This window comes from Dunckerocampus dactyliophorus, chromosome 10, assembly GCF_027744805.1.
Source record: "Dunckerocampus dactyliophorus isolate RoL2022-P2 chromosome 10, RoL_Ddac_1.1, whole genome shotgun sequence".
Classification (NCBI taxonomy): domain Eukaryota; kingdom Metazoa; phylum Chordata; class Actinopteri; order Syngnathiformes; family Syngnathidae; genus Dunckerocampus; species Dunckerocampus dactyliophorus.
Genome location: NC_072828.1, coordinates 11,725,434 through 11,750,468, shown reverse-complemented (window position 1 = coordinate 11,750,468; position 25,035 = coordinate 11,725,434). Strand labels below are relative to the sequence as shown.

The following is a 25,035-nucleotide window of genomic DNA, read 5'->3' as shown; positions in this document are numbered from 1 at the left end:
GATAAACATCTGGGTAATGAATCTATTAGTATGACATCATCCCTTGATGGACATGTGGACAAGGCAGCAAGGCTCCAGTCATGGTGGAATAAGAAGCAAAGCAGTTGCATTGTTAATCATGACGAAACCCCACTCCCTGACTGCAAACACCATATTGTTGACATATTCTGGGTGTTGTTTTTTAGCAGCGCTCCTCCAACAGGATTCTGCATGTCCTGGTGCTTGTGCACACAGCCCCAGGGCTCAACTGGTGTTGTCCCAGTAATGCTGGCAGGCGGCCAGTGGAAGGGAAACGAAGGGAAGGGAGGGGGTGACGTGGGATAAGGGAATAACAACTTTGTGTCTGTATGTCCGCAGGGAAGACACTGGGCTCTGGCGCCTTTGGGAAAGTGGTGGAAGCGACGGCGTACGGACTGTCCAAAGCGGACTCAGTCACCACGGTGGCGGTGAAGATGCTCAAATGTACGTGTTAGGTGGAGGTTGCTATGTGCTAAAGCTAAGTTAGCTGCTGTTGCTATGTGCGGTTTGGACACTGTTGTGAATGAATTACGTGCCTGCAGGGGTTCAACAACACGAGTCACATATCACATGCATTTGATTAAACAGAGACCAGATTATGAGCATGATAAATTAAAGGATGGAAATAAGTCAGGGTAAAAATATACTTAATCTATCATAAATATGACAGTCAAATTGCAAAAGTAAATTGACTTTGTTGATACACTTAACATACTGTACGTTTCTTCTCATTTAAAGACAAAATATTGACATTGCTAAGTACCTTTTTGCACTTTTCATATTAATATATCTCTATGTATTTTCTTTTCTTCATTTACATAGACACCGCAATGTAGATTGTTATCTTCTATTACATCAATTATCGTGGTATGGTGGTACAACTATATGGCCAGTTACTGACCCAAACTATTAGAAACAGCACTTATTGTGATGCTATCATGCAACTACAACCCATCCATTCATCCATTTTCTATGCCACTTATCCCCACCAGGGTCGCGGGGGTATGCTGGCGGCTATCCCAGCTGACTTGGTGGAAAAAGCCGGGGTACAACCTGGACTGCACATTTAGACAAACAACCATTCACACTCACATTCATACCTATGGACAATTTAGAGTCAGCAATTAACCTAACATGCATGTTTTTGGAATGTGGGAGGAAACCAGGGTACCCGGAGAAAACCCACGCATGCACGGGGAGAACATGCAAACACCACATAGAACGCATCTACAACCATATTAATAAAAAAACATTATTTTTAACTGTCGCATCAATTAATAGACACATTTTTTAGGCCCCCTTTTATGCAAGAGTGACTTTTTATTGACAGTAAGTGACTGTAATGTATGTGTGCAGAGAGCCGGTTTATGATCACCAAACGTGAGATGAGATGTTGTTTGCTCCACTTTTGAGAGAAGAGGCGCTCAAATGCTCATTCCTTCCTCACGGACATGATACCGCCTCTGACCCACCCCTAGCTAGATGAGCCCACTCCGTGTATACAGCTTTGGAAAAAAAACCCCAAAAAACAGCAGGCTTCATTACATGTATGAAAATGCAGCCTGGTACTCTGCCAACTGTCAGTCAAATGTGATCATTTTGTTATCTTCAGTGAATAGGTAGTATGATGCGGCTGTTCAAATGTGACTATAAGCACCATAGCCCACATCGCTATGCTAGCGTTGCTAACGTTTGTGTCCTCCTGTCCCACTGTAATGGATATGTTGTTGTATGTTATATATGGCACCTATTATGTTGGACAAGTTACAGTACTGTACATGTACGAGGTACATTGTATTTGTAAAACGTGGATAAAATGTCCAATAGCGCTTCTTGGAGTCACTCGCGCTGTCAGAAACAACGTTAATCAAGCATCAAGGCTAGGTTTTGGACAACACACTTCCAATATGTGATTGTGGGACCTCTGAGACTTGATCGTGTAATAAGGAATTCAACTTGACCTTCTGACGTTCCCCTTATTATTATTCTTCTGCAGCAAGCGCTCATGCCACTGAGAAGGAGGCCCTGATGTCTGAACTAAAGGTGCTCAGCTACTTGGGCAACCACATGAACATCGTCAACCTGCTGGGAGCTTGCACTGTGGGAGGTGTGTTGGAGTTCCTGTTATTCTTATTTAAAGTGGGGAACCAAGCCGTTATGGGATCATTGTGGTCGTTTTAATTAACTGTGACTTTTTTGTGTGTCTGTGGCTGCAGGCCCCACACTGGTGATTACAGAGTACTGCTGCTTTGGTGACCTGCTTAACTTTCTGCGCAGGAAGAGAGAATCTTTCATCTTCTCCAAGATGGAGGAAGATAGCTACTATCGGAACATCCTGTCGCAGAGAGAAACTGCGGGGTCAGTTGTTATACAGCATTCCGAGTAGAGTGGTCATTAATTCGATCTGGAAAGGCTAACGGATGCTAAACAAATCTATTTTTCTCATAAGAAAATGTACATTGGTGTGAAAAAGTATTTGCCCCCTTCTCGATTTCTTATTTTTTTGCATGTTTGTCACACTTAAATGTTTCAGATGATCAAACAAATTAAAGTATTAGTCAATGACAACAACACAACTGAACACAAAATGCAGTTTTAAATTAAACTTTTAATTATTAAGGGAGAAAAAAATCCAAACCTACATGGCCCTGTGGGAAAAAAGTGCACCCTAAACCTAATAACTGGTTGGGCCACGCTTAGCAGCAACAACTACAATCAAGCATTTGCAATAACTTGCAATGAGCTCTGTAGACGAATTTTATCCCACTCATCTTTACAGAATTGTTGTAATTCAGCCACATTGGAGGGTTTTCCAGCATGAAGCGCCTTTTTAAGGTCATGCCACAGCATCTCAATAGGATTCAGGTCAGGACTTTGACTAGGCCACTCCAAAGTCTTCATTTTGTTTTTCTTCAGCCATTCAGATGTGGACTTGCTGGTGTGTTTTGGATCATTGTCCTGCTGCAGAACCCAAGTTGGTTTCAGCTTGAGGTCACCAACAGATGGCTGGACATTCTCCTTCAGGATGTTTTGGTAGACAGTGGAATTAATGGTTCCATTTATCACAGCAAGTATTCCAGGTCCTGAAGCAGCAAAACAGCCTCAGACCATCACATTACAACCACCATATTTTACTGTTGGTATGACGTTCTTATTCTGAAATGCGGCGTTACTTTTCTGCCAGATGTAATGAAACACACACCTTCCAAAAGTTCATCTTTTGTCTCGTCAGACCACAGAGTGTTTTTCCCAAAGGTCTTAGGGATTATGAAGATGTTTTCTGGCAAAATTTAAACAAGCCTTAATGTTCTTTTTGTTCAGCAGTGGTTTTCGTCTTGGAACTCTGCCTTCCAGGCCGTTTTTATCCAGTGTCTTTCTTATGGTGGAGTCATGAACACTGACCTTAACTGAGGCAATTAGAGCCATGTAGGTTTGGATTTTTTTTCACCATTAATAATACAAAGTTTCATTTCAGTTGTGTTGTCATTGACTAATATTTAAATTTGTTTACATTTAACAAACATTTAAAAACAAACATTATAAACATTTAAGTGCGACAAACTTGCAAAAAATAAATCAGGCAGGGGGCAAACACTTCCTCACGTCACTGTAAATTCAATTTATCTGTTCCACAAAGCCAAATGTGTTAACACAAATCACATGTATAGTTTTACATGCAGAAAATAAGTCCACATGCATATAAATGATGAATGAAAGGGATAAACAGCCATTTAAGTTTACCTTTACAGTACCTTTATTGAAGACATGATTCTTGACGTGACGGTTCCCAAACACACGTTGTGGCAGTGAGACACCACACAGACACTGCCTTCATGTTTTTCTTGAATTTAATGGCGTTTCTCACCTCAATACTGTAACCCAAAATGGAGTCAAAGAAAGTTACAAGTGCCACCATTTTGGTAAAGAAGGTGCGAAACACTGTTGAACTGAAGAACAACTCATGACAAATCAGGAAGGTGGTGTCCGTGTGGTGTCTCGCTGCCACGTCGTGTCTTTGGGAACAGTCGCGTCTTCAATGAAGGTAAAAGTAACTTCAAATGTTCATGTATCCCTTTCATTCATCATTTATATGTATTTACAATGGTTTTATGCATGTAAAATTATTTTAAAAAGTGTTTGTGTTAACATTATTCAGAGTCAACCGCTGATGACATCATCGACGGGCGGCCTACTTGACTTCAATCTATGCAAGCTATGCTAACAAGGACGTTTGTGGTAAAAATACATTAAGACCACAGTTGGAACACACTAAGAACACACTCATGCAGTGTATTAATAACACAACAAGACGCACATCATATTGTACGCTAACTGGAAAATGTACGCAAAATTTTGGCGTGTAAAAAGCAATATCAAAATATACTGTATAGTAACACTACCTCGTATATAGCGTTGATATATAATATACCCTGTTTTTAGTATGTGTCACATCAATATTGTGATATATCGTTGATTGTTATTTTCGATACATATCAATTATGACACAGTCGTGTTATTGTTGGCAAATATTGAGATGTTTATATAAGTGTAAGTGAGTGTAAGCCATGAGGTCCTGAAAATTTGTACATTTTGTTTTGCTACTTTTTGTTTCATTAATCATAATGATGATACACCACAGAGCACACACACACCACTGAGCTCCGCAGCTGCCACTGCTCATTGGGAAAAGCAACCACAGAGTGACAGAAGCGAGTCGTCAAACACAACGCTAGTCGTTTTTAACAAAGACAAACTCACTGGGGATCGGTAAAGTCGCCGGATCACTTCAGAACAACGGAATGAAAAACTAGGAAAATGGTTTATACTTTAAGATCGCTGATTCACTCATTTCACTGTCAATCAAAAAGGGATTCCACCTCAGACAGATCATCCAATCATCATGCAGAAGCCAAGCGTCCGTGCCAGTCCACTGCCCCATAGACCCCCAAAAATGCTCAGCGTCTGATGGGCGGGACAAAGTCCAGAATTTATCCAATGACCGTCCAGCTTCACGCTGCGGAACAACCCACTTTACGCTACTCCATCGAAGTCAATAGACGCACAGCGTCCGACTGTGTAAAATCGCCGTGATGCTGCGGGCATGAATGAGAGTTACCTGTGATAAGTGGCTGATTCTGAACAAAAGATGAAGGTACTGTATTGCATATTTAGTCAATGAAATGTACACACAGCAGTACATATTTCACCACTTTTTTGGGGACATTTTAGAGGAAGCTAAGCTTCCCTTACAGTCTTTGAGCAATCGCCACTGGTCTTGTCAAAATGCACCGCGTACGCAACGAAACAAGTTCACTTAGTAACTTTAGATACAAGCTGAGCTGAGGAAAACCTAAAAAAAAACCTGTCCGCAGTGGTGTCAAATGCACCGCATAGTCCTCTCTCTGGCAGTAGGGAGTCTGTCTAGGGAGGGGTAGTCGCTGTGTGTGACTAGCCAATCATAGACCGTGAAGAGTGAATACATAAGTAGTTACCCAAATGAGGATTTCCCTTCATCACGATTGCGGATAATGACGAGCTGTACTCGTTTCATGCTGGTACTTTGTTATCCGTAACGGATACTCATCTAAAACGAGTATCTGGCTCATCCCTAGTTATCATGATAATATCAACTCTGTGTAATCTAACCAGCAAAACTGATGGACTTCTATGTGGACAGGGCACTACAGTACGTCGTCCTGTTGCGCATCCTTTTAAGTCAAAAATAGGTTATATTTTAAAAGTGATGTGAACACCTACACACACAAATGAGAAAATAATGTGAATCGAGCGTGAAGGCCTGGAGTGTGATCCTAGCCTCCAGAGTGTTTAGTGTGAGCTTGAGGAAATAGCCAAGTGGTATTTACTATCCAGAACGTGCGTAGGAGGAGGGTGTTTGCACGTGGGCTCCTTCTCAGACTGCTCCTTTCCTCCTCCTCGCAGCAACAGCTTGAACGGCTACATGAGCATGAGGCCTTCTGCCGCTGGCAAACCGCCGCCGCCGCCGCCATCATCATCATCACCATCTTCTTCCGGTGAGAAGAGGAGCTCATTCCGGAAAGGTGAGTCGGACACTCTTTGAATTCGTCCCTTCGAACTTGCAATGGAAAACATCCGAAGCAAAGTTTAACGCCATTTTTACTTCCTCTTTCAGGTGGTTCCCACACTGGAGGAGACAGCGAGGAAGAAATGTTTGACGACGACGGTCTGTCTCTTGATACTGAAGACCTTCTCAGCTTCTCCTACCAAGTGGCCAAAGGGATGGAATTCTTAGCCTCCAAGAATGTGAGTTACTTGATTAGGTATAATTATGAATGTCCACAATACAAAATTAGGACACACCTCTTATTAAATTAGGTAACTAAATAATAACCAAGGTTTGCTACTACTCCCAAAGCAGCCTCTAATGTCGCACACAATCATTATAACCCCCTGTTTGATTTTAATACAAAGATTGCGCTTGGAAATTAAAATACAGGTGGTCCTCATCTTACGACATTCTGTGTTACGACATGGTTATGAACACGCTCCAATAAATTATTAATAATGTTAAAGAGAACCAGTTACAGTATGTGTGCGAGATGGAAGGATACGTACACAGAGTAATACAGTATATAGGAACGCTCGTTACACTGAGGAAGGACAACATCACTTTTGTTCTTTTTAGTTAACTATTTAATTTGAACCTACATATGTCTCCCATGTGTGAGGCAGGCTCTTCTTGGGGCAGCACGCCAAATAAGTGAAATGAAGTGGAATTAGACACTGAAAAATGCATAGTGGAGAAATCAACATTGGCTGCATGCTCTGTCCCGCACCACGACCATCATCAAGGATAAAGATGGTACACTTCTGATCGAAATTTGAAGTACCAGTTGAAAAATTGCAAGAATTTACATTTTGCACTGTTGGATCAAAGTCAAAAAAACATTTTGAGTAAGCAATTTATTGCAAACTCACACTAAAGCGAAACAGGCTGTTCATCAGGTTTAAGACAATAGCTAAAAAAAACCTGAAACCCCCTACAAAAAAAAATGTTCAAAAAAGGAGCCAGTAATGAGTAGCTGCACCATTCTTGTTAATCATCTGAATAATTGGTTTGGGCATGCTTGATGCCAGTGCTTCCAGGAGGCTAGGAATGTGGGAATGTTGCTCCAGGTGGTGAAGATGGCTTCACTGAGGGCATCCACTGTCTGGAACTGATGGCCATTTTTGCAAGCTTCCCTTTTCATCCACCTCCAAATGTTCTCAGTTGGATTTGATACGAAGGGAACACGCAGGATGGTCCAAAAGAGTGACGTTATTCCTCTGGAAGAAGTCCTTTGCCAGGCGGCCATTGTGAACTGCAGCGTTGTCCTGTTGAAAAAGCCAGTCATTACCACACAGACGAGGGCCTTCAGTCATGACGGATGCCCCCGCAACATCTCCACATAACCAGCTGCCATTTGACGCCCCTGCACAACCTGAAGCTCCCTTGTTCCATTTATTGTTCCATTGCCCAGTTCATGATGGCGCCCCCTTCACTGTGCCGTGTAGAAATCCTCTCAGGTGGGATCTCCTTGTCATGCCAGTAACATTGGAAGCCATCAGGACCGTCAAGGTTCCATTTTTTCTCATCAGAGAATAAAACTTTCTTCCACCTTTCCATGTCCCATGTTTGGTGCTCTTGTGTAAATTCCGAAAGGCCAATTTTATGGCGTTAAAGGAGACAAGGCGAGTGAAGATGCTTTTTTCTTCTTAAAAGCCTCCTCTTGCAGATGCCGTTTGATGGTTATAGGACTGCAATCGGCACTAGTAACAACCTTCAATTGTACCGAGGATGGTCCTACGTCCTACGTCTTGATGGACAGCCAATGGGATCCTGCGGCTCAGGGCTGGTGACATTTTTTTGGGTCTACCACTTGATCTTTTTGTTCCATAACCCTCGGGATGTTTGAAGAAGTTCCAAATGACTCTTACCGTATCCAACCTCAGCAGCAAGGGTGCGCTGCGAGAGACATTGCTTATGCAGCTCAACAATCCGACCGCGTACAGCCTACTTCTCTTTAATGCTGGTATGCAAAAAATTGCTCACTCAGTTTGTTTTTTTTGGTCTCACTCCCATTTCTTCTTTTTGCATTTTTAAGCTCTTCTTATCAGCTCCTTAAGATGAAATAGTGCAAAATGTAAATTCTTATAATTTTTCAAATGGTCTTTAGAGTGTATTCTTGTGACAGGATCTTCTACTATGAAATGGACAGTGATAACTAAGTAGTGTAGTGGTGTCATGACTGACACGTCCTCCCTACCTTGCAACACACCTTCCAGTGTGTAAGACAACCACAGGGATAAAAATAAGGAGCTGTTCTCTTTTAATAATAATTAATTTTAATTTTGTGTTAATTTTGCTAGAATTTAGGTATTAAGTTCAGATTTACACTGAAACAAAAATGTATTTATCACATTTGTAGGAATGGAATTTGTTTGTTGACTGATGACCACCTGTACAGTGGAACCTGTTTATTCCGATGCCCCATGGACTGGCTGACTCACATCATCACTCAAGCGGCTGTCAACATAACCGAAAATTTAACTAGCCAGTGCTTTTATATTTACTTGTGACTTTGACTGGCGACATAAGGAGAATGGGCTTTATTACAGGAATTTTTTTTACCTCAAGCCAGTGTGTTGACATTGCTTCCCTCTATTTTTATGTTGATTTCTCTGTTTTCATATATTTTATACTCTCATCTGACAGAGCAAATTTAAATCGTATGTTTTGAATACAATGGGGAAAAAAATTATGGGTCTATTTTGTTAGTTGTAGGATGCTTTTATTTTGCAGCTTACCTTGCACTGAACAGGAAGTCACGATGGGCACATTTTAATGCAACCAGACAATAGTTGCTGCTTAGCAATAATGAGGAAGTTAACAATATCACAACATGTCGACATAAATTGCCCCGAGTTGTCATAGAAATGACCCCTTTGGCTCTCTGATTTAATGTCGACAACCATGTACCGTATGTCAATTTCAGCTTAAAGGGATAGTTCGCATTTTTTGACATGAAGTTGTATGACATCCCCATCAGCATTGTAGTCCATTAACAGCGACTTACTCCCCACTTGGTCTCCTCAGTCCAGTTCTGGTCAGATTTCTGTGATGAAGAATGTAGTTCTGCTTAGTTGCTAGGGACAATTAAGTAAAGAGTTTGGCTTCTCAAAACAATATGCGTTCAAAAGATTAATACATTTGCATCACAAAAATGCCAGCTCAAAAAAATCTGACTTCACAAAACGCTCGGCGTTATATTTGTCTCCCGCCGTTTTCCTGCACACTGTCGTCTGTGCGTTCTTGTGCATGTGACGAAGATGCTCGCATTCCAAAAACATGCATGTTAGGTTAATTGGAGACTCTAAATTGTCCATAGGTATGAATGTGAGTGTGAATGGTCGTTTGTCTATATGTGCCCTGCCAGTCCAGGGTAAACCCCGCCTCTCGGCCGAAGTCAGCTGGGATAGGCTCCAGCCTATCCCCGCGACCCTAATGAGGAGACGCGGCATAGATGCTGTTTCGTTTTTGTTTCGATAATATCAGCCTAATATTGGTCAAAAAAATATGCATATTTAAGCAATATATATTTTTACCTAAATTAAACATTTCCAGGTATAAATGGCTAGAAAAATGGCTAAATGTAGCACCAGACGTTATCGCTGCAAACAAGCTTTTATTGCAGGTACAACAGGCATAATAACAACATAATAATCATCATCATTATATTATCACGGGCTACTGCTATGGCCATAACCCACGACAAGGTAAAAATTAAACTCTGAAAATCCTACATCATTCCCTTCTGCTCTTCTACTAGCACAAGTACACATTTACTGCGACACGCACAAGCTTGAGTTTTATTTATACCTTAAATGGCTTATTTTCTCTGATTATATCTACTATGTTGGATAATATGAATGTAAAGGTGACTATACGGGTGTTATTTCATGGCTGAACGGCTCTAATAATGTTTACAAAAAATGCATTTAGAAGGTTGTAAACAGGTTTTCTATGCCATAACTCTGAAAATATTCCATTTATGAAGAAGGAATCCTACTTCACAGAAATTCACTTATTACGGTCGCGTATGAAACCAATTGACAGCAAAAAAGAGGGATTACTGTGTTTCCACTTCCTGTAATTAATCGCAGTACTTTTGTGGTGATTGTACTCTTGATTTATCGGATTTCTGTCATCCCTGTTTACACAAAGATTGGCTCTTGTTTCCACCGCCAGTAAGCGTATCCAAAGAGCATGTTGCAGCGTGCTGGTGAAAATTTAATTTGCCAGCAGAGCCAGAGATCCTGTGGCCAAACACGCCTGCGTATTGCTGTTACAGAGTCGAGTGTCGGCACCGACGCCGAGCTGGAAAAACAACACTGTCCAACAGTCATGCATAGAAGGTGTCTCATTAGTGCTGTGCTTTATTCTCAGTGTATCCACCGAGACCTGGCAGCCAGGAACATACTGCTGACTCAAGGACGGGTGGCAAAGATTTGTGATTTTGGCCTGGCACGCGACATCACCACAGACTACAACTATGTGGTCAAAGGCAACGTGAGTGTGCAGCCAGGAAAACCCTAACATAACCTCTTTTCTATCATCTTTACATGACATGACATGCCGACACACCGTTCCACTCCTGTCATGTAGGGGCGGTTAATACACATTACATAGAGTCTCCATATTTAAATCTTTGGTATCACCTGGGAGGTGACCACATGGCCATATTTTGTTCCAAAGTGTGTCCATCAGGTGAACTTTTGCATAACGATGGGTCGCTTTGCCCAGGGTGAATAGTCTTAAACCAACACCAAGAAGTCCATTCAACGTATGTGGTTTAACATGAATAGAATGAGTAACTACAGTATCTCCTCCCAAATATGAACTGTTATCCTTTACCACGTTTTACTGTTCAACAAGTTCTTCCTTGGGCTATGTACCGCTCCTTTAATATGTGTTCTGAAAAATTACAGCATTTGCAAAATCCTGCTAACTAAGTAAAAAAAACATAACATCTGCACTGTAACCTTGAATATAAGACTACTTTTCTTAAACTAGCTAAATACCCAGCTAACTAAATAACAAATGAAAAACATAACCTTGATTAGTTATTATATTGAGAGCTGTTTCTACTCATCCACATATGCTTTGCTAAATAAAAACCCAACTTCAAATAGATGCCTCCGTTTGTCTAACTAGCTGGCTAGTTAATGAATGAGCGGACTAACCAACTCGCTAACAAACCATGGTGATCAAAAGTGTTTGTAATGTAACTGCAACTGTTTGTAATCTTCTACTAAAGAAGGTAAAGTGCATTGTCCACTGGAATAAATAAATGCCCTACTTTAAATAGAATGTTTTAAAGAAACTAACTAGCTTATTACCTCACTAAAGGTGACCAAAACCTCTGAACTGGATCATACTGACAACTAATTGTAACTAACTCTGAAAATGCCATGCTCAAATTAATCACTGAGTGTCTCGTCTACTCGTAAATGCCATACAGCAAATGTGATATTAGCTTATACACTAAAATACACCACTTTCGGTTTCAGCACTTGAAGCATGATGGGAACTGTAGTTCTTTTAGCCATAACTAGCCGCATCATTATCAAAGCAGCAGGGTTCAAAGCATGTGAAAAAAGTAATTACGAGTAGTTACTTTTTTAAGAGCAGGAGGGAGGGGTCTCTCCTGTGTAGTGCAAAAAGGACAAGGAGATATAAATCTCAAACTGGTTGTTTTTGATGAAGGGAATATCTTTATGAACTTGATAAAAAATACAACATTAATAAAAGTGAAATAAGTACGGAGTGTAGAGTGTGTCAACAAGCACTGAAGCTGGCAGAAATTGTGGATTCTGGCAAAATGAACCAAAATATATATCAGACTACTGTGACATAACTGGAGTTGGGCATCGAGTCTCGAGCGTCGATAAGAACCGGGACTAACATTTCGATTCTCCCATGTCGTTCAAATTTTGATTCCTACTTTTCTTGCCCTGTCTGCCGCACGGAAGTGATAAACGTGAACACCAACGAAGAACAAGCTGCTGCAAAGTTTGGTTTAACTTCATAAAAAAAGAGCAGTCAGTGCAACTTGCAACATAATGATTAAACACCTCCAGATTCATGGTGTAGAAATAACAGTCCCCCGTCTTCCGTGCGCAACGTCGGACTTCCTCTAAGCAGTGAGAATCACGGAGGTCAAACAATAAATGATGCCTGTCTCATGCCAATGTAACGGAGGGTTTCAGGACGTCCACGGATGCTTATTCGCGTCTTGTTTAGAAAAAGTCAAGAGACCTTGTCAACCCACACAACACATTTCCGGCCTTCAAAACAAGAGCGCTTTGCACTACATCCTGTTTACTGCGTTAAAAAAATAGATAAAATCATAAATCATATAAATAGCTTACACCAACATTGAGGCAGAAAAGTATACTAGTGCTAATATGGTAGCAGAGACTCATAGCACATGGACAAAACTTTTACAAGTTGTTGATATTCTGCACCCAGTGCATGTTTAAGTGCCTGCAGCATCTCACACTCACTAACACATAAACAGCATATGTGGAAATGCTTTTTCATGAGCTTTTCAAAAGTAAACAGAATAGATCTGTGATCAACTCATTGTAAAGTTGATAAAAAAGTTTATGTCATTCGAAGATTCATGGGGGAGTTCAGACATTTCATCCAAAAAGAACTCTGGTTAGCGCTGGTTGGCACTAGGGACGTCCGATAATATCGGCCCACCGATATTGACATAAAAATGTGATACGTAGATATCGGTATCAGGTTGTTTTCCCGATAATGAAAAACGATATTTAAAAAATGCTGTATAGGTGGACATTTTAATGTTCACATGGCCAGCATGACACCACAGTTTGTTCACATACAGTCCAAACCCACCTCCTTTGCGCTTTCCACAGGCGATGTTACACATATCGGTGTCGGTTAATATTGGAATCGGAAAATTGAGAGTTGGACAATATTGGTTATCTTATCATGTAATTCTATTTGACGTCATATGCGTTATTTATATTCACACAGATTGTCGTTTTCATTTCCCAATCAAATTTTCATTGAGCAATTCATTTTTAATGACACAGAGCTAAGGCATGGATTTGAATTTTGCTGCTTTACACACATAAATGCACTTCGCTGTTCAGCATCATTTTATTGCCTTGATATGGTAAAGTAGAGCAGGTACAGTTCATTTATTCATTCTACTCTGACATAATGAATTGTATGTAATTAGATGTGGGGATGCTTCTTTGCTGCTACCTCTATTTCTGATCATGTCAGGTACGAGAGCGTTAGCATAATAAATAAATATCAGCAGGTTGCTAGTGCTAACATTTGCAGTGCCGTACTACAAGGTCTTTTTGGCTAATTGGTGCACATTAGTGCACAGTGTCTCTGACTAAACTATAAAACTTACCGTGACATGTTTGCCAGGTTTGATGTGGAGTTTTTTTACGCTGCTTGTTCGGTCTCGCTGGGCAAACACAAACGTGAAGCAAATCTGGTCTCCTAAATGTGTTGGCATTTCCTTTGAGTTCCGCCTTTGCAAAATTCGACATGTTTGGTATTTAGGTGGGTCGTCACTGCTATTGTCTGACTATGTCTGTCTCCATCTTTAATATCATTTTAGCGTCAGCCAGGTTCTCCTACCCATCATTCATGGCAGGTGACGTGTTTTTGCATCATTTTCTCCCCACTTGTGTTTTTTTTTTTTTCTCAGTAAGGGATGTGATTGAAAATGTAGCAAAGTACAATACTTCAAACAAAACATACTTAAGTTCAAGTAAAATTACATTTTTGAAAAACTACTCAAAAAAGTACAATTACATTTAAAAAACTACTCAAATACAGTAACGTGATTAAATGTAATTTGTTACTCTCCACCTCTGCTAACGGGCCAGCTCGCGCCCTTATTAGCTTACTAACCAACAAACAAATGGTGTCAAAACCCTGCGCTGCCCCATACTCACAGATAAAATAATGGCCTCCACTATAATACACACCATGCCCCAATTCATATACAGTATTTCCACCTGTTTTGTGACCTAATAGGGTCACAAATTCAATTAATCTCTCATTGCATTGTTCGCTACCTCAAATAGATGCCTTGTTTTTTCAACTAGCTAGCTAGCTAATTAATAAGCTAACTATGGTGATCAAAACATCTGCACTCCATCATGGTGACAACTGTTTAGGTAAGTAAGTGTGTCCTCAACTATAATAAATAAACACCCTACTTGAAACAGCACATTTTTTGTAACTAGCTATCTGGTTGATGAGCTTACTAAACTAACAGAAGTAGCCAACCAGCAAATGGGGATGAAAACTTTGTGCAACCTCTTACTTCAAGCTGTTTTTAATAGTCCACCCTTCTTCATAGGCTAAATAAGGTTATATCAAATTGCCATTAAATCACCATAAGTATGTCTTTGTCAAGCTGTGAGATTTTTGTCATTTTTTGGTTAAAAGTATCATCTAGTTTTGGACACTTGTCTTGTCTTATCTTGATTTATTTGCGCCTGGGCTGCTTCCCAGATCATCATGTGTCTTCAGAGACCCGGTCAATAAAAGTGCAGTAATTCACCATGAATGGATTTTTTCCTGTTGTTTGTTTTTGGCAGTTTTAACCACAACATAAAAAAATATATATATAAAATTCCCCAATTTTTGTCTTCTTTCATCTCAGGCTCGCCTCCCGGTCAAATGGATGTCTCCGGAAAGCATCTTTGAGTGCGTGTACACGTTTGAGAGTGACGTGTGGTCGTACGGCATCCTGCTGTGGGAGATCTTCTCACTGGGTGTGTATGCGCCCATCTATCTACTGAATTTATGTATGTATTTCCCTGGGCCGCTCTTGTGAAACTGAATCTTTCATGCTCAGGAAACAGTCCTTATCCTGGAATGCCAGTGGACGCCAAGTTCTACAAGATGATTAAAGAAGGTTACAGGCTGGAGTCCCCGGAGTTTGCACCCAGTGAAATGTAAGTTTTGGGAGGAAGAAGTGTTTTTGTTGAAAAGCGAAGAAGAGTATCCAGAAATATGAGATCTTATGACGTCCCACTCTCATCCTGTTGTACTGGCTGCTCGACAAGCATCTAAATTGCTAACTTTTTCTGCTGTAAATAAAAGTAAAAAGACCACACACGCTCATGAAAAAAAACAAAAACACTACTCCGTATAAGCTATTAAAAAAATCATTCATTTTGAATGGCGCTATTCCCCTCAAAGAGTTGCTTCCACCCTAACAGGCGCCATGTCTCAATTAAAACGACTACTTTAAACAATTGAGTATTGAGTGTCTCTCCCGAAATACAGTACATGACTCATTTTGTCCTCAGGAAAAAAAATGTGTGGCAACTGTAAATACCTCAGTGCAAGACCTAACGTCTGCGCACATTTGAACTCGGATGCCAATTAAAGCAGCAGCGTCACCTACCAAGGCATGGTAAACAAACACAGTCAAGCCCAGCCTTTGGCTCACGATAGTATCATTGAGAAGCCAGAGCTCGAAAACCCTCTTGCATAGTTAAAGTCTCCTGTTTGGGAACAGTTTGCCTTCCTGGTAAAACATGGACACGGTACGTACCGAACTGTGATTATGACGTGCTGTTACACATTCAGGATGATCTGGAGTTGTGGCAAAGTGGCGCTCTGGGACGCTCCACAGCATTGTGTGTGTGTGTGTGTGTGTGTGGCCATTTCCAGGCAGCTGCACACTTTCAGATTAGTTTATTTCTGTGCGTTTTTTTCTATCAAAGTCCATATAGTATTTGCAGCAGTTTCACTTCAGCTACAGTACTGTGCAGAATGTCTTGGGCCACCACGAATTTCATTACTTGAAGGAACTTTTGAGCAGCATTCATTTTAACACAGTAAAATAGCAAATAGTATTCAATAAAATGGGCCTTAGTCACGAAGTTTTGCCGTTACGCCAGGGTTTCCGCTACATGTAATTGATCCTGACAGACCGCCACTACAAAATGAAAGCCGCTTCACCTTGAAAATTAACTTGAAAACAATGTTAAGCAATCTATTGTATAAATGTATATACTGCATATGCTATATAGATACACATATAGCTTATTATTTACACACACATTGACCACAATTAGTTTGAAAACATAAAATATTGCGCTTTATTTTGAAAAACATGCACCGGAATCACTTGTCCGCCGTGTCGCGTCTTGCGTTGACGCTCACTGTTTTCCTCGTTATCATGCAAATAAAAAATAGGTTGTAAAATGTGAATTCAATTGACAGCTTGGCACATGCGAAGCCTATCTTTGCCAACATGTGTGTGAGCGCTCACGTTTCAATCTCATTTGACTTTCTGGTGTCTTTTACCCATTTGCACTGCATTCATGCATTACATTCATGCTAACTTACTTTTTAAAGTGTCACTTAACAACCTTGCTCTCTTGTTATCATTATAATAGTATGGCTTGTCTTCAAAACACTAGATGTGTGTGTGAATTGGTAACAAACACGTAGTATGTCCAGCTTTAGACAGTGATGCTATCACAGCAGTCTCCAACAGGTAGCTGATATTCTTGCAGTAGCTCACCAGCTGATGTTGAGTAGTTCACCAAAGAATATTTGCTTCACCTCTTAGTATTTTTACAAGTGTTCTATTCAAACATGACACCTGTATTTAAGGACAAATGAGCACACTGAGTGGAGATGTACTTTGTAAATGTACTACACTTAAATGTTAAATAAAATAGGTCACCTCTCCTTTCTTTTTGTCAAAGTAAATAATGCTGCAAGTTGAATACACCTATTCTATCATAACCCTGGACTCTCAGTTTATAGTCTTTATACAGGACGCATTTCTATAGCAAAACTATTACAATTATTTTGTTTTGTTAGTTGTGTTTTTTTAACTAAAACATATAGTAATGAACAATTAATTTCTCATGTATCAGTTTTACTCTAAAACATGCATCAAATTAAATTTAGGTTTGTGTCAAATAGTCCAAAATGTACTTTTGTACTAATAGTCACATAGTATTGGACTAGATAGGTCAGGTAACAAAAAGAGGTTCTACATTTTAGGCTCTCACTTTAAGTGCTCTCAGCAACTTTGCCGTTAAATGAACAGTTTTGCAATGTTCTTGGTTCATGTTCTGCTGGTTGTTGAACAACGTTAAATAAATAAGTTAATAAATAAATACTGAAGTCGTTAAAAAATTGTTACGTGTCCTAACAAAAATAACTGCCGACGCAGCAGCGGCAGTCCCATGCAGCCCACCACCACAGCTTCAGAAAACCCTAGGGGAAACCCTGTACGCTAATGACGTGCATGTGCTCCACAGGTATCAGATTATGCACTCCTGCTGGGACGCCGAGCCCGTCAAGAGACCCTCCTTCAGGAAGGTCGTGGAGAGGATCGAACAGCAGCTGTCTGACGCCACCAAGCATGTAGGTTACATTGTACAGCGTCCTGGGACTCTAAATGGAAAGGGGTGTTGGGTCATCTTCATTTTTGAACTTGAATGATGATTTGGAGTGCATCACAAAGTGGAAAGGAAAACATTGCTCCTTGTCATTTATTACCAAGGGCACCACACAGCAGCAACAGAGCCAATGTTGTAACAACGGTAAGGAGCAAACGGCTCAGCCGGCAGTAATACTGCTGATGAGTTCATTGTAAACAGCAGTACAGCAAGTATAACACGCATACATGAGTTTCACACCAACAGCTGAGTGGCAGCTTTATTTGCTCTGGTATTGGTAAGAGTACAAGTACTTAGCACTAGTTTGAAAAGCAGACAGTGCCTCTTGTTGTTTTCTAGTTCTGATAAAACTGTTGCTATGCCAATATCCGTTCTCATCTCTATCGCCCCCTATCTGACTTCCTTTTTAGATCTATCTGAACTTCAGCTCCAGGCTCATGGTGTCACCCAGAAATGCCACCACGGAGGAGGATCCGAGCATTCCAAGCTCCAGCACCAGCGCTCCCACCCAGCCCTTACTATCCCAGCACGAGGTCTTCCTGGAGGGGACAGGCCTCGGAGCCCAGCGGGTGTGAGGGCCCGCCCGGCCCATCTGTGTGGCTGGCCTCATTAAAGAAGTGCCTCTCATGTTCTGCTACCATGACAAAACACTGTCCCTTACTTCCCCCTTACAAATCACCACCCTGTGGCACTAAAACACTGGACGCCCATCAGGAAGAACACTTTATTATTATTAACATGACTTTTTTTATCTGCGGCTTCAAGGGAGGACATTTGAAATATGGCATGCTTCAAGTCACATCTCTCATCCATCTATTGAAGTTTTTTCCTTTTCATTACTTTTTTTTGTTACTTGTCGTATTTTGTTCGGAAAGGAAAAGAAAAAAAAACGCACTGGAGGCACTTCACATCATTCCATACATAGTGCAGCTTTGGTGTTTTTTTAATTTTTATTTGTCAGTATTATCAAACTTTTTTTAAAATGAAGGTGACATTTATTCAGGGTTCAATTTCAAATGGAGCTACTGGGACACTGGTTAATAATAAGCTATTAGCTTTTGAGGAGGTTTCCGAGTCCTTTCACTGCCATGCCGCTGGACCACGTTCACAATTCCTTTGTACTATACGGTACGCAACCCCTTCACAGACATGCTTATGAACTATCTGTCGCTGGGATACAATTTAATGTGAGTACAACAAAGGAGAAGCTACATGTAAAAATAGGTATTTCCATCCCCTGTGCGATCATTGTTTACATGCTGTGGTACTGCCATTTTGGAGATTTGTTTATTGTTTTTGTGTTGGCCGCCAGTGCTACTGTTTTAGACTACCGTCACCATCACTGTTGTACTAACGGCAGTCATTGGGCTGCAGTTCATTAAGTAGCGTTCATGTCATTGTTCCCCTCGTCCTCTTTTGACTCCAGATGTTCCCCACACAAAACTTCCTATCTTTGTTGTGAAGACCACCGGGAAAAGTGTCCTGTTTGTTATTGTGAATGAACATTGTGTGTGTGTGTGTGTGCGTTCGTGTGTGTGGGCGTGAGGAGAGAAAATGCAACATCTTGTCTTTGTGCGCTTCTCTGAATGTTTAAACCGAATCATTTGCATTATTGTTGTTATTATGATAAGAGGTGCCACTACTATTCATCAGGTGATTTGAAATGAAATCGGATAAAAGCAGTGTCGTTTTTGGGTGTTCGTTTACATGGCAACAATATATAATATTTTGGAGGCAAAAAAATAGGAATAACAATTCATGCTTAATTAATCAACCGATTTATATTATTGTAACATTAATTTTACAAATAGTAGGAAAAGTGTTTTTTTTTAACTTAAGTACAGCATAGCTGGCGCTATGATTAGCATCAGAAAATAAACTAGTTGAGACTGGATCAACAGCGCCTCTGCTGGTCGCAGCTTAGTCGTGCACTCCACTCCACTATGTCCCTGTGGCTTCAAGACGCGATTGACAATTAACTCCACACACTGACAGATCGCAAATTGGACGGTTTTTTTGTTATTTTACGTTGTACGTAGGGCGACAAACAGTATTTTTTAAAACAATTTTGGATAAAACGCAGCACTCCATTTGTCCTCCATACTTTCAAGACGTGATTAATCGACAATTAACTCCACACGATTGACTTCTTAGAATTCTTAACAATATTATTTGATGAATAAATGCTATGCCCAACTCTAGTAAAGAATCTGGAAGGGATCGCAAATTTGGTGCTTTATTTGTTGTCGTTTACACCTAAATGCTGAAAAATATCGACTGCGCATGCGTTTTTATTGCTTAGCATAGGCAAAGCAAAACAACAATGGCAACGGTGCTTTGTTTTTGCCTTTGTTTTTAAACGCATCGCCCCTTGACATTTGTTTCCACTGCTGCTGACATCCATCAAATTGTAAAGTCGTGTATTTAAAAGACTACCCGGCACTCCGTTTTTGTTTTTTTTTCTTTCAAGACGCGATGAGACAGAATTCTAAACACTATTAATCCACTGATTAATCGAATGCTATGCCCATCTTTAGTGCATAGTTCTAAAAAAGGATCGCTAATTGGACGGGTTTTTTTGTCGTTTGCGTCAAAAGGTTGAAAACAATCAAACACATGCGTGTTAAGATGTGATTCGTGTTAAGACTTGTAGGCGCGTGCGTGTATGTAACAAGCAAAACAAAGCCGCACTGCACTGTTTTAGCGTTGTAGCCAATTTATCCGTCAAATTCTAAAGTTGTACATTTGCTGACAGAGGTATTTAAAGGAGTGTTTTGAATAAAACCCGAAAGGACAAGCATGCAAGGAGTGCTTTTTTACAATGGCATAGCAAACTACTGCCCTGGCATGCATAAGACTTATTTTTTGGTCATTTTTTCGTTAGTTTCTTTACTGTGTTCGCGTTGTTGTTGTCATGTAAACGTGCGCCAAAAAAACTCTATTTATACTTTGTGTAAGTATACAGTACATTTCAGTGTGCATATGTTGTTAAGTATTGTCAGAAGGCGATGATCTTAATGAAGACGTGGTACATGAATATCAAAAGTTCTGTTGCTGTTTTTTTCCCCCCACATGCGTGTACTCTAGACTTGGTCGCCACGGCAACACTTTTTATCATTTCAGGAAGTAAACGGAGCCTGGCAGTCGCATTTTGACGTTTTCCTCCCTGCAGTTTGCTTCATATTTATTGAACCTGAGGCTTGATTAACTGTAGTGTTGCTGTGTATAATGAATGTGTTACATGTGTCATTGTAAATAAAGAAAAGTCTATATTGAATTACCAATAAACACTGCCTTCAAATGCATTCCATCCTACGCAGGAAAGAGCCATTACGTTTAATCCAAGCAGCAATAAGTTAGGCGTGTGTGTCTCAATAGCCGGATGTGTACGGTCAGTGGTGCGTGCCAATAGGTGCTTGCCCCCTGGGGCGCATGTCACAAGTAATTCCCATAATCTCTTGGTTGTGAAATGGAGCTTAACGGGCTCTTACTATTGCCAAATGCAAAGACTTGGTACGCCAACGCACTGCAGTGAGTTATCTCAGGTAACCTTTGGTTTAGAACGGGTCACAAGAGTCCTGTCAATGACGAGCTAGTTTGAAAATAAATAGACAAATAAATAAATACAAGCCAGGTCTGAAATAACAGGACGCTGCTGGCCTTTAACAAAACTGCAGATTACAAGGATAATGGGCCCGAGTTAAATTTCATTTACAAACTAGTCCTTTCAAAACCACATTTTAAAATAAAATATAAAACATATTGTCAACCAACAGGTTTGCTTTTTTATGACTTACAGTCAGATAGGGGCCAAATAATCTTATTTCTTTCCATTCGAAGTTTGACCTTAAAAAAATAATCTAATAGAAAATTATGAAATTGGACATCTATCCATCTTCTTTGCCGCTTATCCTCACTAGGATCGCGGGTATGCTGGAGCCTATTCCAGTTGACTTTTGGGGCGAGAGGTGGGGTACATCCCGGACTGGTCGCCAGCCAATCGCGGGGCACATATAGACAAACAATCATTCACACTCTCATTCATACCTATGGACAATTTAGAGTCTCCAATTAACCTAACGTGTGTGACCTACATGCTAACCACTCGGCCACCATAAAATTGGACGTATCCTAAGAAATATATACCCACAGTATATGCCCACTTTTTTCGGGGTTACGATCCAGGACCACCAGGGAATGGGGAAAAAAAAAAAAACTAACTAATTGATACGCCCATAAAAATGTCTGGTGTGTTCAAGGACCGCTGAGCCTCGTGCGACATTGCTTGATGAAAAGCATTATCAGTGAAGTGTGAAGATATAAATGTGTACAAATTGTGAGCTTTGGAACAAAGCTGTGTTGTGGAAAAAAGGGCCTATTTTCGGAAAAAAAAATTAAGATAATTTTTTTTTAATACACAATTTGCAAGGTCGTGAATGCTGAATCACAACTGTGCGTGGATCCAGTGTATTAATAAAAATGTAAAAAAAAAAAAAAAGAAAAAGAAATGAATATTGATATGATAATAAAAAATAAGTAAAAATAAAAATATAGAATAATTTACAATGAATATACACCATATCCTGGGAAATAACTACAAATAAAAACATAAATGGTTGAATTTTATTTGAACATGCATACAAGTTACAGTGGAATACATCACATGATACAATTCACACTTCCACATGTCCAAAAGGAGTTGGAGCCCCCCCCCCCCCATCTCTTCCACATCTGCTGCTGTGCATTTATTCACTTCCTGCATTTCATATGTGATCTTTGTAATACATAAAAAAGTGATAAGGTAATTTAACAACATGGTAATATAATTGTCCATATTTGTCCACAATTATAATACATAGTAATCATATATAATAATCAATATAATAATTATAAATAATAATAATAAATACAAATAAACATAACATTCTTCCTTGTATTTTTTGAACATCAGCTACTTATATAGTTTCTTAAAATCCCTCATCTTAGTGCTTTGTTTGAGTTCCTTACTCACACCGTTCCATAATTTGAGTCCACGTACTGAAAAGCTGTGGGTTTTTAGCGTTTTTCTCGCATATAAGTGTTTTCAGTTTAGTTTTTCCCTGAGATCATATTTCTCCTCTCTTGTAGAAAAGTATTGTTTGACATTTTTGGGTAACAGGTTATTGTTTGCTTTATGCGGAATTTTATTTGGCTATTTGCCTATTTTATTTGGGAAAAACGTGTGTTTGTTATGTGCATGGAGAAGTGGGTTGTGTCATCTTCGATTCAAATGAAAAGAACTTTCCACAATTGATGCAGTAAAAAACACACTGCACCTGTCACCCACACACATCAAACCACGCTATTATCGTACCATTGGTGTGTCAGTATTCGTTTTCTGGGTTTAATTTGTTGCTGTTGCTCATTTCTTAGTTTTATACATCAGTAAATGACAATAATGTTAGATTACGATAACGTGTGCGTGCACTACGTTCGCTCACATCATGTGCATCTCCCCTGTCCTTAAAATCCTAGTGCAGCTCTGATTTTGGACAAACAACAAATAATACATTGAAAAAAAACAATGGCAATTGGGGTTTTTTGGTTAGGGTAAACAGGGCGTGCAAAATGCTCCATTAAATTCCAAACTTCCTTGTACTTGATGGCGTGCCTGGCCTGATGAAGTGCTGTGAAATCTTTGCTAAAGATAGATTTTTACCAGTGGAGGAAATGACCGTAGGACACAAGCGGTTGGGATTTTGGGAAGGCTGCAGTGATGTTTATCTCGTTAAAAAAAAAAAACAGTTTTAAAAAAGCTGTGAAAAACATGTCGGGGATGGACCTGATGTGTGACTTCTTCCTGTTCTCCGCTGTCTCGGCTGACGTCCAGAAGAGTGCATCTGGTGGCAAGGGGGAACGCCACGTTAGAGAAAAAATCCCTGTAATCTCGCATGGGCAGCCCATTGTTTTTGTGATCAAACCGATAAGCGGCGAGGAAGGAAATCCCGCCATTGAGCGGATGAACACCAGCGTTTGTTTGTCAGACTCGAGAGAACGTCGTTAGAGGAAGAGTGAGAGAAAAAGTCATCAAGGGATTACTGTAACACATCTCAACAGTCATTGAAAGGCCATAAAAGATGTATGAATGGTGTCTTTTTATGGTGCCCGCACCCACAGCTAATCCCTCTGCTCAGCGAGTGAGAAAAGAAGTCATAGTTTTCATTAAGTTCTATTCAAAGCTGCTCATAACATCCACTTATTGCTCTGAGCAGCAATAATGGATCATACTGAACCTCAGGCTTTTGGCATTCCTTTAGGGAACCACGCAGCAAAATTAAAGTAATGAATATGAACATGTTCCACGACAAGGGAGTGGAGGTGAACCTTATTAATACTGACATTTATGCCATAGATTTTTCAAAACTCAAGACCCTTTCCTGCGAAAGGTTCATTTATTAGTTACTGATTTATTTCATGACATATATCGAGGAAAAGGCTTCTTGAGACGTCATCTGTACTTCATGACATATATGTGTTTTATAGGTCCATTCCCAGGTTATGGTGTTCTGGTCTGGAAAATTTAGCAACTCCAAAATGGCTACATATTTATTATATCTTATTTGATTTTATGACTTTTATTTTGGCCGGTGTTTAAGCCACACCCACTAAATTTAGAGAGAAAAACAGATTTGTACATATACAGTATAAGCCGCACCGGACTATAAACCGCACATGTCGATTTCATAAAATGGCATATTGTGGCGCTCACGAGTCCGGGAGGACCAGGTCGCTCTTTATTTGACAGCAGCCAATCATGAGCTATGAAAAAACTCATGACGAGCTTGTCAACCCACTGGAAATCACAGGAGGTCATTACTCAGTATAACAGTCTGACTCACGGTGTCATCTTAGAAAGAAGGCTAAAATCATCACACAGAAACTTAACACTGACAAGGTAGCTAAGAAATATACAGGGTCAGGCAAAATGATCTGACACATTTGTAGGTTAAATTAAAGGCAAATAAAGTAAAGAAACAAGAAAGTGTTTTTATTTTGGAAAAGTACTTATAATGCCATTCTGTTTCATTATGTTTTAAAAATTCAATCAGTCAAATGGGATCCATTATTGTCCACACACTCAATGCAGATCCAGTTGCTCTGAAGTTGGTAACCCATAACAAGATGGTGTTTCGTGGTACGGGATCATGTCTACCAAGATTGAAGTGCAAACGGAACGCTCCTTGTGTTGCAGTTACAGATTCGTTTGCTTTGATAAACGTTTTCACAATGAAAGCACGATGCTCACCAGTCCTATTCATGGCAGCAACTGAAAGAGAAACGAAAAACAATGGCATTGTAAAGAAACAAAGCAAAATGGCACTATATGAAAAAAATGGCATTATATGTACTTTTCGAAAAATAAAAACACTTTTTTGTTTCTTTACTTTATTTGCCTTTTATTTAACTTACAAATGTGTCAGATCATTTTGCCTGACCCTGTACAATACAAGTACTTCTACAAGT

The 25,035-nt window shown here is 40.0% G+C and overlaps 1 protein-coding gene across 6 annotated transcripts in view; it reads left to right on the top strand.

The window, feature by feature from the left end:
- Positions 1 to 20,820, top strand: part of kita (KIT proto-oncogene, receptor tyrosine kinase a) — a 40,354-nt gene extending 19,534 nt beyond the window's left edge. For 3 of the 6 annotated variants that reach the window (XM_054790099.1, XM_054790096.1, XM_054790094.1), the window contains 11 exons: positions 358 to 462; positions 2,015 to 2,125; positions 2,235 to 2,376; positions 5,959 to 6,077; positions 6,170 to 6,300; positions 10,484 to 10,606; positions 13,707 to 13,742; positions 14,763 to 14,874; positions 14,958 to 15,057; positions 17,392 to 17,497; positions 17,943 to 20,820. In XM_054790099.1, the coding sequence (XP_054646074.1) occupies positions 358 to 462; positions 2,015 to 2,125; positions 2,235 to 2,376; positions 5,959 to 6,077; positions 6,170 to 6,300; positions 10,484 to 10,606; positions 13,707 to 13,742; positions 14,763 to 14,874; positions 14,958 to 15,057; positions 17,392 to 17,497; positions 17,943 to 18,107 (1,250 nt within the window). In that variant the 3' untranslated portion in view covers positions 18,108 to 20,820. The remainder of the gene's footprint in view (positions 1 to 357; positions 463 to 2,014; positions 2,126 to 2,234; positions 2,377 to 5,958; positions 6,078 to 6,169; positions 6,301 to 10,483; positions 10,607 to 13,706; positions 13,743 to 14,762; positions 14,875 to 14,957; positions 15,058 to 17,391; positions 17,498 to 17,942) is intronic. The other 3 variants (XM_054790098.1, XM_054790097.1, XM_054790095.1) reach the window with 2 other exon arrangements.
- The last annotated feature ends 4,215 nt before the right edge of the window (positions 20,821 to 25,035 follow it).